Below are 12,387 nucleotides of genomic sequence, written 5' to 3'. Positions count from 1 at the left end.
GGGCTCTCTAAAATTGACCATCAAAACCAGTAACGTTTTGTATCCTATTAGAACTCTAACTGGGACTGGCCGGACCCGTATGTTTGGTTGACAATATCCACGTGTTTGATCGTTTGTATCCATTAGGTGTAATTCAGTGTAACAAAACATTACACTAGTATGTTCACAGATTGGTCCACAATTTTATTCTCTACTGATAAGAGAAATGAAACAGCATTCCATTTTTCATAAATATCTAAGAATCTCTTTAAAATCTTATCAAGGAATGGTAATTCTGTTTAGAAAAAAAAAGTATTTACATACAAAGCTGCAGTCCAGGTTATTAAAAAGAAATGACATGATTTACAGATGAATAGACCAAATATGTACAGCCATACAGGACACACAACTATGGTACTCTCAGATGAACACACTGCCGAATTCTCCGCTCAGAATGCAAAAGGTTTGGCTGAGAAGTTTCATGCCGTTCAGTTTGTTTAAGAGCACTAACAACAACGCTAAAACTTCAACGCTCCTTGCAACTTCTACACACCTGCTGCATGAGAGCTGATGGACTGGCTAGCGAGTTTTGGATGAGTTTTTATCTTGCGGTCAAGGTCAATGAGGAAAGCTAATGTGGAAATTTAAGGGACTTTAGGGCCAGTTCAACAAGTGACCGCTAGGGGGCGTCAGCCTCATCGGGGCGGGCGGACGGACGGCAGAACTGCAGTCTGACACGCAGGTGTGTTAGCTTTGAGCTGCCTTGATCAATGTTCTGTTGTTGCTTTAGGTCATAGCTTATCACACAGGGTTTACATATGCTGTACACATTTTAGTTTTTTTTTTTCCCCCCAAGTGGACATCAAATTTATAATGAAGTTAAAAGCCATGTACTAGATCACACAGCAAAGAAAGAAAATCTGTAACTTTGTAACAGATTAAACTCATCTTGCCAACATCCGGTCCAGTCATGCATGTGTGCTGACCGCATGCATACACTACACCCTTTAAGTATTCTTTTTATATTTGTTTCAGAAGTGTATACAGTGGAGAAAAGGTTATTCCAACCATCTTTTACCAGTAAAAGACTAAATTAGACTGCCTGTGCCATTGTGAAACCCTCAATGTCTTAAGATCCTTGGAACATCCCATCTCTTGCTTTCTATAAAAGGTCACAAACAGTCTAAAAAGAACACATTTACAGAAATAAACAAATAAATATAAGGCCTCCGTCATTTGGCCACAGGAATCCTGATGCAAGTCGTTAATAGTTTGTTGGTTTTTCTTAAATTTGGTGTGGCTCCTGTCACCTTACAATATCTGCTTATTTGTTTTGGTATTTGTTTGTCTGAACCACTCAAGCTGCATCTAACACTGCTTCCTTCCATTCATTTCCAAGCATGACCTCCACACGTGTGGGATCCATAGAAGGAGCAGCAATTTCAGAGACAAAACACAGCGGTTAAGATCCTCCCCCACGTACAGCTGAATCACACGGGGCCATACGAGTTCCATTCTCTTGTAGCGCTGCACGGTTCAAATGCCACCCGTGGGGCAGTTACAGTTTCTGTTGCTGAACAAGAGGGCGCAGGGGGCGCGGCAGACGTCGTTCAGACACGCAGGGGGGCAGCAGGCTTGCGGTAAGATCCGAGCACGGCGGAGCCAGCCCGGGCCGTGAGCGCCGCGCCGGCCTCGCTGTACACGGAGGAGGCCGAGGTGGGCGGCTTGCGGGCGCTACAGGGGAAGCGGCGGGCCGCAAACCGGCGCCACGACTCCAGCGTCTTGCCCGACCAGATCCACACGCCCGACGTGATGCCCACCACCAGGCACATGAAGTACTTGAGCATGAAGACGGCGTAGTCGGGGCCCGGCGCCAGCTGGTGGCGCTCGGCCGGGCACGCACACGCCAGCGCCTCCTCCCAGCCGGGCCGGTAGTACTGCTCGTACACCAGGCACGCCACCACGACGGTGGCAGGCACCGTGTAGAGCACGGTGAACAGGCCGATGCGGATCATGAGCTTCTCCAGTTTGTCCGTCTTGGTTCCTCCCTGCTTGATGACGCTGCGGATGCGGAAGAGCGAGACGAAGCCGGCCAGCAGGAAGAGCGATCCTGACGCCAGGTACACCACCAGCGGCGCCAGCACGAAACCACGCAGGCTTTCCAGGCTCCGGTTACCCACGTAGCAGATGCCCGCCACGGGGTCGCCATCCACGGCGCTGAGGGCCAGCACGGCGATGGACTTGACGCTGGGCACCAGCCAGGCAGCCAGGTGGAAGTAGGGGGAGTAGCCGGCAATGGCTTCGTTGCCCCACTTCATGCCAGCCGCCAGGAACCAGGTGAAGGAGAGGACGACCCACCAGATAGAACTGGCCATGCCGAAGAAGTAGACCAGCAGGAAGACGAGCGTGCAGAGGGCCGGCCCCGCCGCGTCGTACAGGACGTGGCGCTGGTCGCCCGTGCCGGCGCACGCTACCCGCTCGTGGCCCGCCAGCAGGCGCACGATGTAGCCCAGTGACACAAAGAGGTAGCAGGCAGCCAGGAAGATGATGGGCCGCTCCGGGTAGCGGAAGCGCTCCATGTCGATGAGGAACGTGGCCACGGTGGTGAGCGTGGAGACGAAGCAGAGCACGGCCCACAGCCCCACCCAGAAGGCCGTGAAGGCTCGCTCGTCGGGAGAGAAATAGGGCTGGTGGCAGGGCAGGGCGCAGTCGGCCAGCGGGCCTGCGCGCGCGCGGCTCTGCAGGGGGTGCGCTTCCTTCCCCACGGGCACCAGCGGCTCGCGGCAGCGGCACTCCCGGTCGCACTTCTGCGCCGGCGCCGACTTGGAGGTGGTGCGGTGGCGGGCCGAGCCCTTGGCTGTCGGCTTGGGCAGGTTGGGCGAAGGCGTGGTGCTCTCGCTGCCGTTCTGGTCCATGCACAGGCGTTCGGGGTCGCCCAGCACGGGGAGGCGCTCACAGCTCATCCGCTCGGGCCACTCAAACCCGTACTGGATCATGAGGGGCGAGCAGCCACGCTTGGCCCGCTCGCACACCGAGCGGCACGGCGGCAGCGGTTTCTTATAGTCCGGCAGGCAGATGGGGGTGTACATGCTGCAGAGGAAAAACAGTAGGTCGGGGGAGCAGCGGATCCGGACCAGGGGCCAGAACTGGTGCACCTCCAAGCCCACCTCCTCCTGTGTGTCGTGGTTGAACTGGTTGGGCATGTAGGTGAGATTATAGCCGATGCCTTTACACATGGGCACCGTGATGGGCTCGCACACTATGTCCTTCGAGGCAGCGAGCGCGAGGTGCGCCAGCTGCGCGAGGAGCACGCCGCGCAGCCAAAACACCAAACCGGAAAGAGGCTCCCCCGGGGTCGCCATGGCGCGAGAACTCCGGCGCGGTGATTTCGATCAATATTACGGGATTTTAAACAAGAATAACGGGAATCTCAAAAGCGGATCTTGAGCGTTTTCTCAGCACGGGGCCCCTCGGCTAATTTACGGCCACTCTTCGGAAGGAAGAACTCCCCGGAGGAAAGCGCAATTGCTCCAGCAGCGTGCGCGCAGTCGACTGCGCCATCAATCACACCAGAGTCTCCAGACCGACGGGGCGAGTGGGTCTGGACACGCCACGGCTCTAAACTCCATACAGGGCTAAAAACACAGTCAGACTTTACATGGTCATTAGCGCACACGTGTCAGCTTTGGTTTTAAAATAGCCTTTCGAGTCATTATTTTAACAGTCGGGGAAATGAGGATTTAACGTACCGGAGAAGCGTGCACATCCATGGACGCTCCTGGGAGCTGAAGGGTAAATCATTCACCACGCATAGCCGTAAAAAAGTTGAAAGTTCATTTCCTCCCAAATCCCTCTAACAAAGTAACATTTTACGCGACAATTTCCTTCGGGTTCAGCATGACAGGTGAAGTCATTTAACGGCTTCACGCAGAGTTGAGAACAATCCGTCCGTCGACCCAGAACGAATCCCTAGGAGCTCTTCACCGATCCTTGCGCCTGAGTGCCGACTCAACAGGTTTGATGTGAAACAGCCGCACGGCTCACTTGTTTGCTTCTTCTTTTTCTTCTTTTTAAGTAAAAAGGCGCACGAAACGTCCACGATCCCGCGAATACCTCCACTTTTTTTTCTCTTTTTTTCCTGAGAAATTGCTTCCAAAGTAGCTGAATCTCCTCCTGTGCCCGGCGCAGTTGTCTGTGGGCTGCTGAGGCAGTAATTACTCAGGGGTGCAGTGAAGTCCAGAAACCCCTCCCATCGCACCGCTGAGACACGCCCCCAAATGTCAGGTTCCAGCCCCCTTCATTGTGGGCCATTGATGGTACGGGAATTAGCCCACCTTCTCCTCAGCCGGCTTAGTCGCTCCGCCACCGCGTCATGCCGCTAAACAGACCAATCATGGACCAGCGACGCAGTTCTTTGGCGCAACAGGTGCCACTGCATTGTGCGAAATTACCTGGGCTGGTCCGCCAAACAGGAAAAGATGATGAGAGTGTCTATTATATGGACACTAGCACATTAGCAGAGGTCACCTCTAATAAACCAGGGAGACGCACTCCGAAACACAGCGAGGGGGAAACTGCAGGATGTAATAAATATGTATGTGAGCAGCAGGTGACCTGCTTCTGTTTGAATCAGGGTGTCCTGTGTTACTTCTGCATTTACTCACTGCTATACCGGTTCAGGACAGAGGTGTGTAAACACTTGGATAATGACTCCTGATGCAAGCTTCATCACTCGCACATGAGAGAGAGAGAGAGAGAGAGAGAGAATGTTGACTTTACATTTAATGGGTAGGGAGTCAGAGACACGGCTGACTGCAGTATCGACAGAACTGTTTTAAAACAGCTCTCTCTCTCTCTCTCTCTCTCTCCCTCTCTCTCTCTCTCTCTTATGCCTGTACATGAGGCCACAAGCATGGAAATGAGAGGGTCGAGGAGGGAGGAGCACTCATCCTCCCCGTTACCGTGGAGACAGTGTCACCGTGGAGCCCACCTGGCCTGCTCACTTTGATGGTACCTTGATGTATAAACAAGAGAAAGAGAAGCGTTTTAATACAGTTCTGTCAATGTTGTGGTCAGCACCGTCTCTCTTGGGCGTAGCGGATGCTGCCCTCACAGCCACAGACAGCTCCGTCCTCGCCGTGCGTCCGGGTGTCCCTGCCCGTGGAACGTCCTGATTCTGGGTGCCAGCCGGCTCCCACACTTTTATAACTAGCGCTGAAGAAAACTGATGGGTCCCTCATGCACCATGTGTGTATTGAGCAGCATGCAATCATGTGCACTGCGGTTTGGGTGGAATATTGACTGAGCTACATATAAAGGCTCTGCCCCAAATGGGGTTTTTTCCTGCCCATGTGACTGTACTGTATCACATTAGCAGAATGAGTAGCTCACAGTGTTCTGTGAGGTATGGATTACCTTTAGACACTTAGCACACTTAGTCAGAGAAACGTGTAGGCTCAAGTATGACTTTTTGGGAAGGTCTCTCTCTCTCTCTCTCTCTCTCTCTCTCTCCTTCTGTTGATTTAGTAAGATAACAGCTTTCTTCAGGTCCAAAGGTCTCATAAGGTGTGTGTCAGTGTGTGTATGTGTTCAAGAATGACTGTAAGAGACCCATCAGCTCAGGAGAGCATTTCAATTGGCTGTTAGATTACATGGACTAAACCACAGCTCTACAATGATCAATGAGAGTAAATATGATCGCTCATGTTCTTCAAGCTTGCTCGGGGATCACTCACCAGTGCGCACGCACACACGCACACACCGATTGATTGCTGTCAGGAATTATCTGATGTTATGGTTTGAGTTGTCAGTTTTCCTTAAACCCTGTCAGGGCCTAATCAGACCTACCATGGCTCTCTGCCATGACCCCACTATTATTAGATACAGACTCAGTTTTGAGGTTGCACAAGCTGTTTAAAAACGTAACTATTAAAAATGAAATATTCTTGGTGAAGGAAAGGTAATTATCAATCATTGCTGAGGTTTAGGTACTGGTAGACCTGAGTCATAACTCTTCGTCAGGGAAAAATAAAACACCTTTGAGATGTCAGTTGTGACTCAGAGGGCTTGAGAGTGAAAGTAGTGGTTCTGTTCAAACAATGCATTTTATTTTTAAGCTTCTTTCAGCTGGGATTGTCCATGGTAGAGGAGACCCTGCGCAGTTCTGCACTAGCGACACATTCAGTGTGTCTGTGTACGTGAATGCTGATGTCATGGCATGCTAAGGCAGGGTACGCCTGTCTTGTGCCGTGTGATGCATCCTGGGCATGTGGCCACAGTGACCCACATTTTCCATCTCTCTCTCTCTCCCTCTCCCTCTGTGCGCCTTGCATGCCTCTACAGGTGTCCACACAAAGAGGTTTATCTCTCTCAAAACCTTCCTCTTCCCCTGTACTAGACACAAAGACGCAAACATACACGAGAAACGACAGAGAAATTATGTCTTTCAAAAGAATGAATTATTCACTGTTTTTCATCCATCATTCACTCTTCCGTTTCCTCTCCTTTTCTTGCTGATGATAGACGGTGACTTCATATGTTCTGAAGCAGAGGCACAGAGAGCATGTGGCTGGGCAGGGTGCAGAAGTGCCGAAATGACCCGTTTATCACGTACGCTAACGTCTGGACTTCTCATGGAAGTTACAGAAGTTGCAGTCAGTCTAGTGGTGCAGGATTAGAGTGGAATGAGATGACAGCCTAGAAATGCGCCAAAAGCTTCCCGAGGGAAGTCATGTCAGGTCCTTTTTCTGTGTCCACACTGCTCCAACTGTGTGTGTGTGTGTGTGTGTGTGTACTCACCACAGGCCATTACGTCCTTCGAGTAAAGTCTGGAGCCAGACACCCACCAAGATAACATCATAACAACTCGACAATGTCCCGCTGATTAGTCTGCATTGTCAGTAGAGCAGAGAGTTAACGTCACATGGTAAATGAAAGTAAGGAAGCGCTACCGTGTCAAAAAGCATAAACGGCACGAAATCTGCCACATGCAAAAATCTGCAACACGTGGAAACATTTGTAACATCGTTATTGTGGGAAACGGACCCGATTCACTTTCCGGGCTGGCGAACATGGTCAGACACACCAGAACGTTCTTCGCAATTAATCTAGGTCATTGTCACTAGTGGGGAACCCTAGGTCTTTGTCCCCGCAGGTGGAACGTCCCAGGGGCCACAGCATGCGGAACGGGGCCGAGACCCCCTCCATTTTCTATACCAGAACTGGACCCTTGCGTCCCCCCTCCCCACGAGGGCAGCCAGGACCCATGTTGACAGGTCCCTAAATGAGTCTTGACTGGTCTGCAGACCACTGGAGCGGCACAAAGGACAGCGTTCCCCTCGCTACAGCGGAGCCATTGTGTCCGCCGCCGACGCACTAATTGGCGGCGACAATTAAGCGCGGCTGACACACAGGTTCAGTTTACCCTCTGCTCGACATGAAGCACGGGCAAGCGAGTCCGACCCAACACACACACACACACACACACACATTCACACGGCCCTGCTAAAACAATGGGAGGACGCACATCGAACGCTGGAACTTGGATACACTTTTTCCGCCCCTCCTGTGTTTTTGTGCGATCCTCTTTTCTCAGAGCATGAAGGAGAATCTGCGGACGCCCTAACGATGGCGAGACAGGACACTTTTTCATTGCTGCAGTGAACTCCCATGTCCTGATGATCTCAGTGTCACTTACTGTCTACAAATAAACTATTTAAATAATAAATATGTTTCACAATATATTTACATTTTTTTTAATGTCATTACACCATTGTGAACCGTGAACCCTAGTAAATGTCCATGAGAGGTGGGTGTTATTGGGTGGTGTAGGTTAAACTGGAGTAAAAACACTTGGAAAATAAGTCTATTGTTCCCTGTACTTGTGGGGGAAAAACAAACATTCTCATGCTTTTGGTGGTGGGCGGGGCGTCTCACCCGCACAGTCAAGAATGAATAGCACGTATACATGTGAACGGATGCGTTAAAGTGGAGGAGAGGAGGTGAGTGTTCAGCGTTGGCCTGTCAAACATTAAGAACTTAATGGAGTTCAGGATAAGCACAGTGCCTCTCCACCCACGAGATGCTGAAAACACACACACACGCACACGCACACACAGGGTAAGGCATGTCCCAGCCCATCGGCAGTGGCTAGATCCTGGTGGATTATGGAGTGTCAGAGGGAAGCTTTAGAGCTCTCTAAGGCCAAGACAAATCGCTGCTTGAGGAGAGAGAGAGAGAGAGAGAGAGAGAGAGAGAGAGAGAGAGAGAGAGAGAGAGAGAGAGAGAGAGAGAGAGAGAGAGAGAGAGAGAGAGAGAGAGAGAGAGAGAGAGAGAGAGAGAGAGAGAGAGTGGGGGCTTTGACAAAGTAAACCGGAGAAGATGTGGCCGGCCTGCTCTGTTCTCAGACAAAGCAGGCCTCCATGCTGGGTCAACTGTAACGGCTTTGTGCGCTCGTTTCTCAGAGGTAACAGGAAGTTCAGAGATGATAAAAAGTCATATTAATTTGGTTAATCAATAATATGCACACACACACCTTCAGTGCTACTGAATGTCCTACAGGGCGACGGTTTACAAAAGAAATGGCAAGTCCTTATGTTGCGGTCCTTGACAAACGTTAAATACAAGATTGCAGTTTTTCATTTGGGATTAGTGAGCAAGTTGGTGTTTGTACGCATTTTATTGCCATCGCACTCAAAGCAATGCTGACAGGTCCATTTCCAAGTCTCTCCTACAGGAAATTATACATTTGCTCCATTCGGATGCCAAACTCACCTTGAACGCCGATCAGGAAAGAAGCTAAAACCAAAGCACAGTTCTAGATTTTCCACTGACTCTGGAAGTAATCCCCACTGTGGGATTAATCCCGTTATAACCGTTAACTCTCGACATGACACAGTGATCTGAACTTGTTACGCAACTTCCTTTATTGGCATTATTTTCAAAACACAGAACGTGGGTCGGAATCAATACTCAAACAAAAATCTCTCCATACTTGCATAAGAGGTTGTCTGTGCTATAGTTTTTGGATGTGACGGTAAGGTAAGAAACCCCAGAATCAAGCCCAGAAGCAGCTGAATCGCAACAAACATGAACACAACGTAAATACAATAAATAGCAAAATGAACTCGGGATTATGACAAAAAGAAAAAAGAATTCTTGGTTCGACTGCAACAAGAAAAAAACAACAACAAAAGATTTGGTGTACAAAGTAAATCCAATGTTCAGAAAGTACATCCTTCAAGTTCAGTGCCTTTGATCTGCCGTGGGCATCATCCACCCTGTCCAATGTACCTAAAATCCCTGAAGATAACATTACAACAGTACTAATAAACAGGTAAATGGCCATCTAAACAAAAATACTTCCATCGAGATCAACAGGCTGTATGTGCACGTTATACCAAGCATCCCCGATTAACAAACTATTTCTAAAGCATTTACAAATCCATTTAGATTAGTCAAGTATTTAAAATTTGGAACAAAAATATATCTAGTGGAGTGCCAATGGCTAACTCAGCTTAGCACAGAAGCCAACTCCGACCAGCTAACATCAGGTTTCTGAACAGTGCTATGCTAATCAGTAGTTAACCATTATTTCAGAGCAAGCCTAATCATTCTACCTTTTTACAATATTCATGATGCGCAAAGCCTGTTGGGTTAAGCAGATGAGATGGTGTGGATGGTGTGACATTCTAACCCTTTGGTCATTCCCGTGTTTTGTGCAAACTTGCTGGTTTCTGATGTGATCCCACTGAAAGGTTAAAACCATGATGTCACCAGTAAGACATACGGGCCTGCTTTCTGCAGTCGTATCATTGTGATCTCTGTCCTCACACCTATTATAGTCTGACCAAGGACACCACCCCCAGCTGAGACTGAAAATCAACATTTTCTTACCTTCATAGGAAGGGGTGGTACTTTGACACTTATTTCCCAAGGACAGTTAAGGATTCAGATACTAAATAAACAGAATGGGGAAAATATTAGATATATAAACTGATTAGACTAATTAACCCGATTAGGGGCTGAAGCATTAGCTTCCAGTTTAAGGCAGGCAAAAAAGGAAAGAGGAGAGAGAGAGAGAGAGAGAGAGAGAGAGAGAGAGAATAAATATGTTTGAACTCTGAGCAATTATGAACTGGCACAACACACACTTAATAGTAAACAAAGTACACTTGGAGCAAATATCAAAAGGGGAGAAAAGCTGCATTCAGAGGAGCATGTCTGCTCTTGATCAGAAACAAACGTCATGTAAACAACATTTTAGAGCAGTAAACACACAAACGTGTGCCTTCAAGATGGTAACAAAATGTGTACTTCCATATTGACCTAGCTACACGCCAGAGGTGACATAGGTGGAACACTGACGAATCCTTCTGGACTCCTAGAGTTCCTCTAGGAGTTACTAGTCCAGTCAGGACTGTGCAGCGGCTACGATAACATGAGACTTTATCCTTCGGAATATCCAGCGTTCCACCGAGTTAGAGCAAAGCTTGAAAAGGGAATAATACTGAAAGCTCGTGTGTTGCTGGCAGAGGAAGAGGAGCAGAGAGGTCTGAGCGCGACCGCTGCGCCGCGGCAGTCGGCGGGGACGCAACAGGACAGAAGTGGCGATGCTGGGGGAGGGGGAGGGTTTGGACAGACTCAGCCAAGAAACGGCACTTAGCCCGCATAGTTTGCATAGGGGTGGAAAAAAGTATCTAAGAAGAAGGAAAAAAAAAAATATTCAAGCACAACAATCTATCATTCTGTATCGTCAAAGCACTGTCGTTTTGGGAAAGATGTGAAATAAGGCAGCAAAAAACAAAGGACAGACATTATTGCCAAGGATTAGTTCAAGTAGCGGGAAAATGGAGTGTGAGCGCACACCCATAGGGAGGGTCAACTGATACGGGTCCAAAGCAGCGCTCAGAGGGACGACGTCAGTAACGAGCCCGTTTCCCGATGGGTTTCCTACGCGCTCCTCGTTGGACTGGCCCTAGGGAGGCTAAACAAAGCCCCAGCGCTCTGGACTGTAATTTGGGATCTTGCGGCTGAGGGTAGTTTGTAATCAGAGTCAGCGGTTCGGCTGCATATAGGCAGTGCCATTAAGTAGCGATAAACTCCAGCTCCAGCTGAATGGGACATGAGGCCAGTCTCCCTGAAAAGAGCCAAGTACTTCAGAGGGACCTAAAACTTGTGCACGTTTGTTTAAGAACACTGGGGCGGGGGTCCCCAAGGCTTGGTCTGTTGTCCGGTGCTGGTTACGACAGCAAGCTCTCTCCCCGGTGGCAAACTAAACGACAGGAAGCCAGGGATCGGTTTGTCCGTTTACCGAACGAGGGGGTGCAGAAGGCCAATGGAGTGCAGATAGACCAACAGGAGTGGACGTGGAGTGTGTTCAGGAGCAAGAAGAGGAAGACAGAGTAAGGCGACCTTGATATTCCTGTCCAGCCGTTCACAAAGCGATTCTAGGAGGACGCTCCTTTAACACGGGAGGGCTAAGCAGAGGGTGACGGAATCCTCATTTCTCCACGGACGATTTTAGCACACCCATTAATGGATTAGACGCTCCGCTGTGTAGAGAAAATTGTTTGAATTATTGGCCTTGGTTTTCCAGAGAGTGCATTATTTTGTGTCAGACTGCAAGAGTTTGTTCACACGCTAGTATGCGAGTGCACCTCGGCGGTCCACGTTTGTCGGTTGGCCCGGCTGTCATTTGGTAGATGAAAGGAGAGGGTAAATTGGCATCATTATGAAAGCTCTGCTCTTCGGGGACTGCAGTACTGTCTATGTGCACCCACCTCCCTCGGGCAAGAGCATCGCAGACGTGGAGAGGGACAGAGAGAGTGTCTCTAGAGAGAGTCGACTGAAAAACAAAAGCAAAAAAGACCCCCTCTGATCCTTGTCAACAAACAAGGAGCACTTCTGCAGGGGCCGACAGAGTCTGCTCGCGCGTAGCTGCACGCGTGCAGCCATGCAGGGCTCCTGGTTGGTGCGTGGGGGCTGAGGGGGTGGCTGACTCTCTCCCTCCGAGCCCTGGCTCAGGTGTCCAGCTCGAAGCAGCCCGAGAGGTCGTCGTCAGGGCTGTCGCAGCGGTTGTGCCTCCTCCAGAAGGACGAGGGCTTCTTGTGCAGTTCACGGCGCACGCAGCGCGGGCAGGGCTGGGCTCGCAACCTACACTCAGCGTGGAACACTGCTCCACAGCCTTCGCACCTGAGGGAAAAACATCCATGTGCACACACACAGTCTGAACATTGTAAATATTCATGTAACTTAATATAATACAATTCATGTAGTCTTGGTTTCTGATTTTGCCAGCAATAAAATAGAACTAGCACACAGCAATTAGACAGATGTTGCACATTATACTGCAGACATAGGAGATGTGAACACATTCATAATGGTGCATTCAGAGTCTATCTTGCCATA

At 49.5% G+C, this 12,387-nt stretch overlaps 2 protein-coding genes across 2 annotated transcripts in view; both read right to left on the bottom strand.

The window, feature by feature from the left end:
• Positions 1 to 158: 158 nt before the first annotated feature.
• On the bottom strand, positions 159 to 4,171 carry fzd5 (frizzled class receptor 5). Its single transcript, XM_035522869.1, has 2 exons — positions 3,729 to 4,171; positions 159 to 3,614 (listed from the first exon to the last, which is right to left on the bottom strand). Exon 2 carries the CDS (start codon positions 3,339 to 3,341, stop codon positions 1,590 to 1,592), a length of 1,752 nt encoding a protein of 583 aa, XP_035378762.1. The 5' UTR covers positions 3,342 to 3,614; positions 3,729 to 4,171; the 3' UTR covers positions 159 to 1,589.
• Positions 4,172 to 8,880: 4,709 nt separating this feature from the next.
• The window catches only part of plekhm3 (pleckstrin homology domain containing, family M, member 3), a 30,688-nt gene continuing 27,181 nt past the window's right edge, over positions 8,881 to 12,387 (bottom strand). Inside the window, exon 8 of the mRNA XM_026995918.2 lies at positions 8,881 to 12,171. Coding sequence (XP_026851719.2) covers positions 12,000 to 12,171 — 172 coding nt within the window. The 3' untranslated portion in view covers positions 8,881 to 11,999. The remainder of the gene's footprint in view (positions 12,172 to 12,387) is intronic.

This window comes from Electrophorus electricus, chromosome 25 (assembly GCF_013358815.1).
Source record: "Electrophorus electricus isolate fEleEle1 chromosome 25, fEleEle1.pri, whole genome shotgun sequence".
NCBI lineage: Eukaryota > Metazoa > Chordata > Actinopteri > Gymnotiformes > Gymnotidae > Electrophorus > Electrophorus electricus.
This window is presented reverse-complemented; position numbering and strand designations above follow the sequence as displayed.

Bases quoted from the DNA above. Each gene is read 5' to 3' on its own strand.
- fzd5 (XM_035522869.1), bottom strand. From the start codon at position 3,341: ATGGCGACCCCGGGGGAGCCTCTTTCCGGTTTGGTGTTTTGGCTGCGC.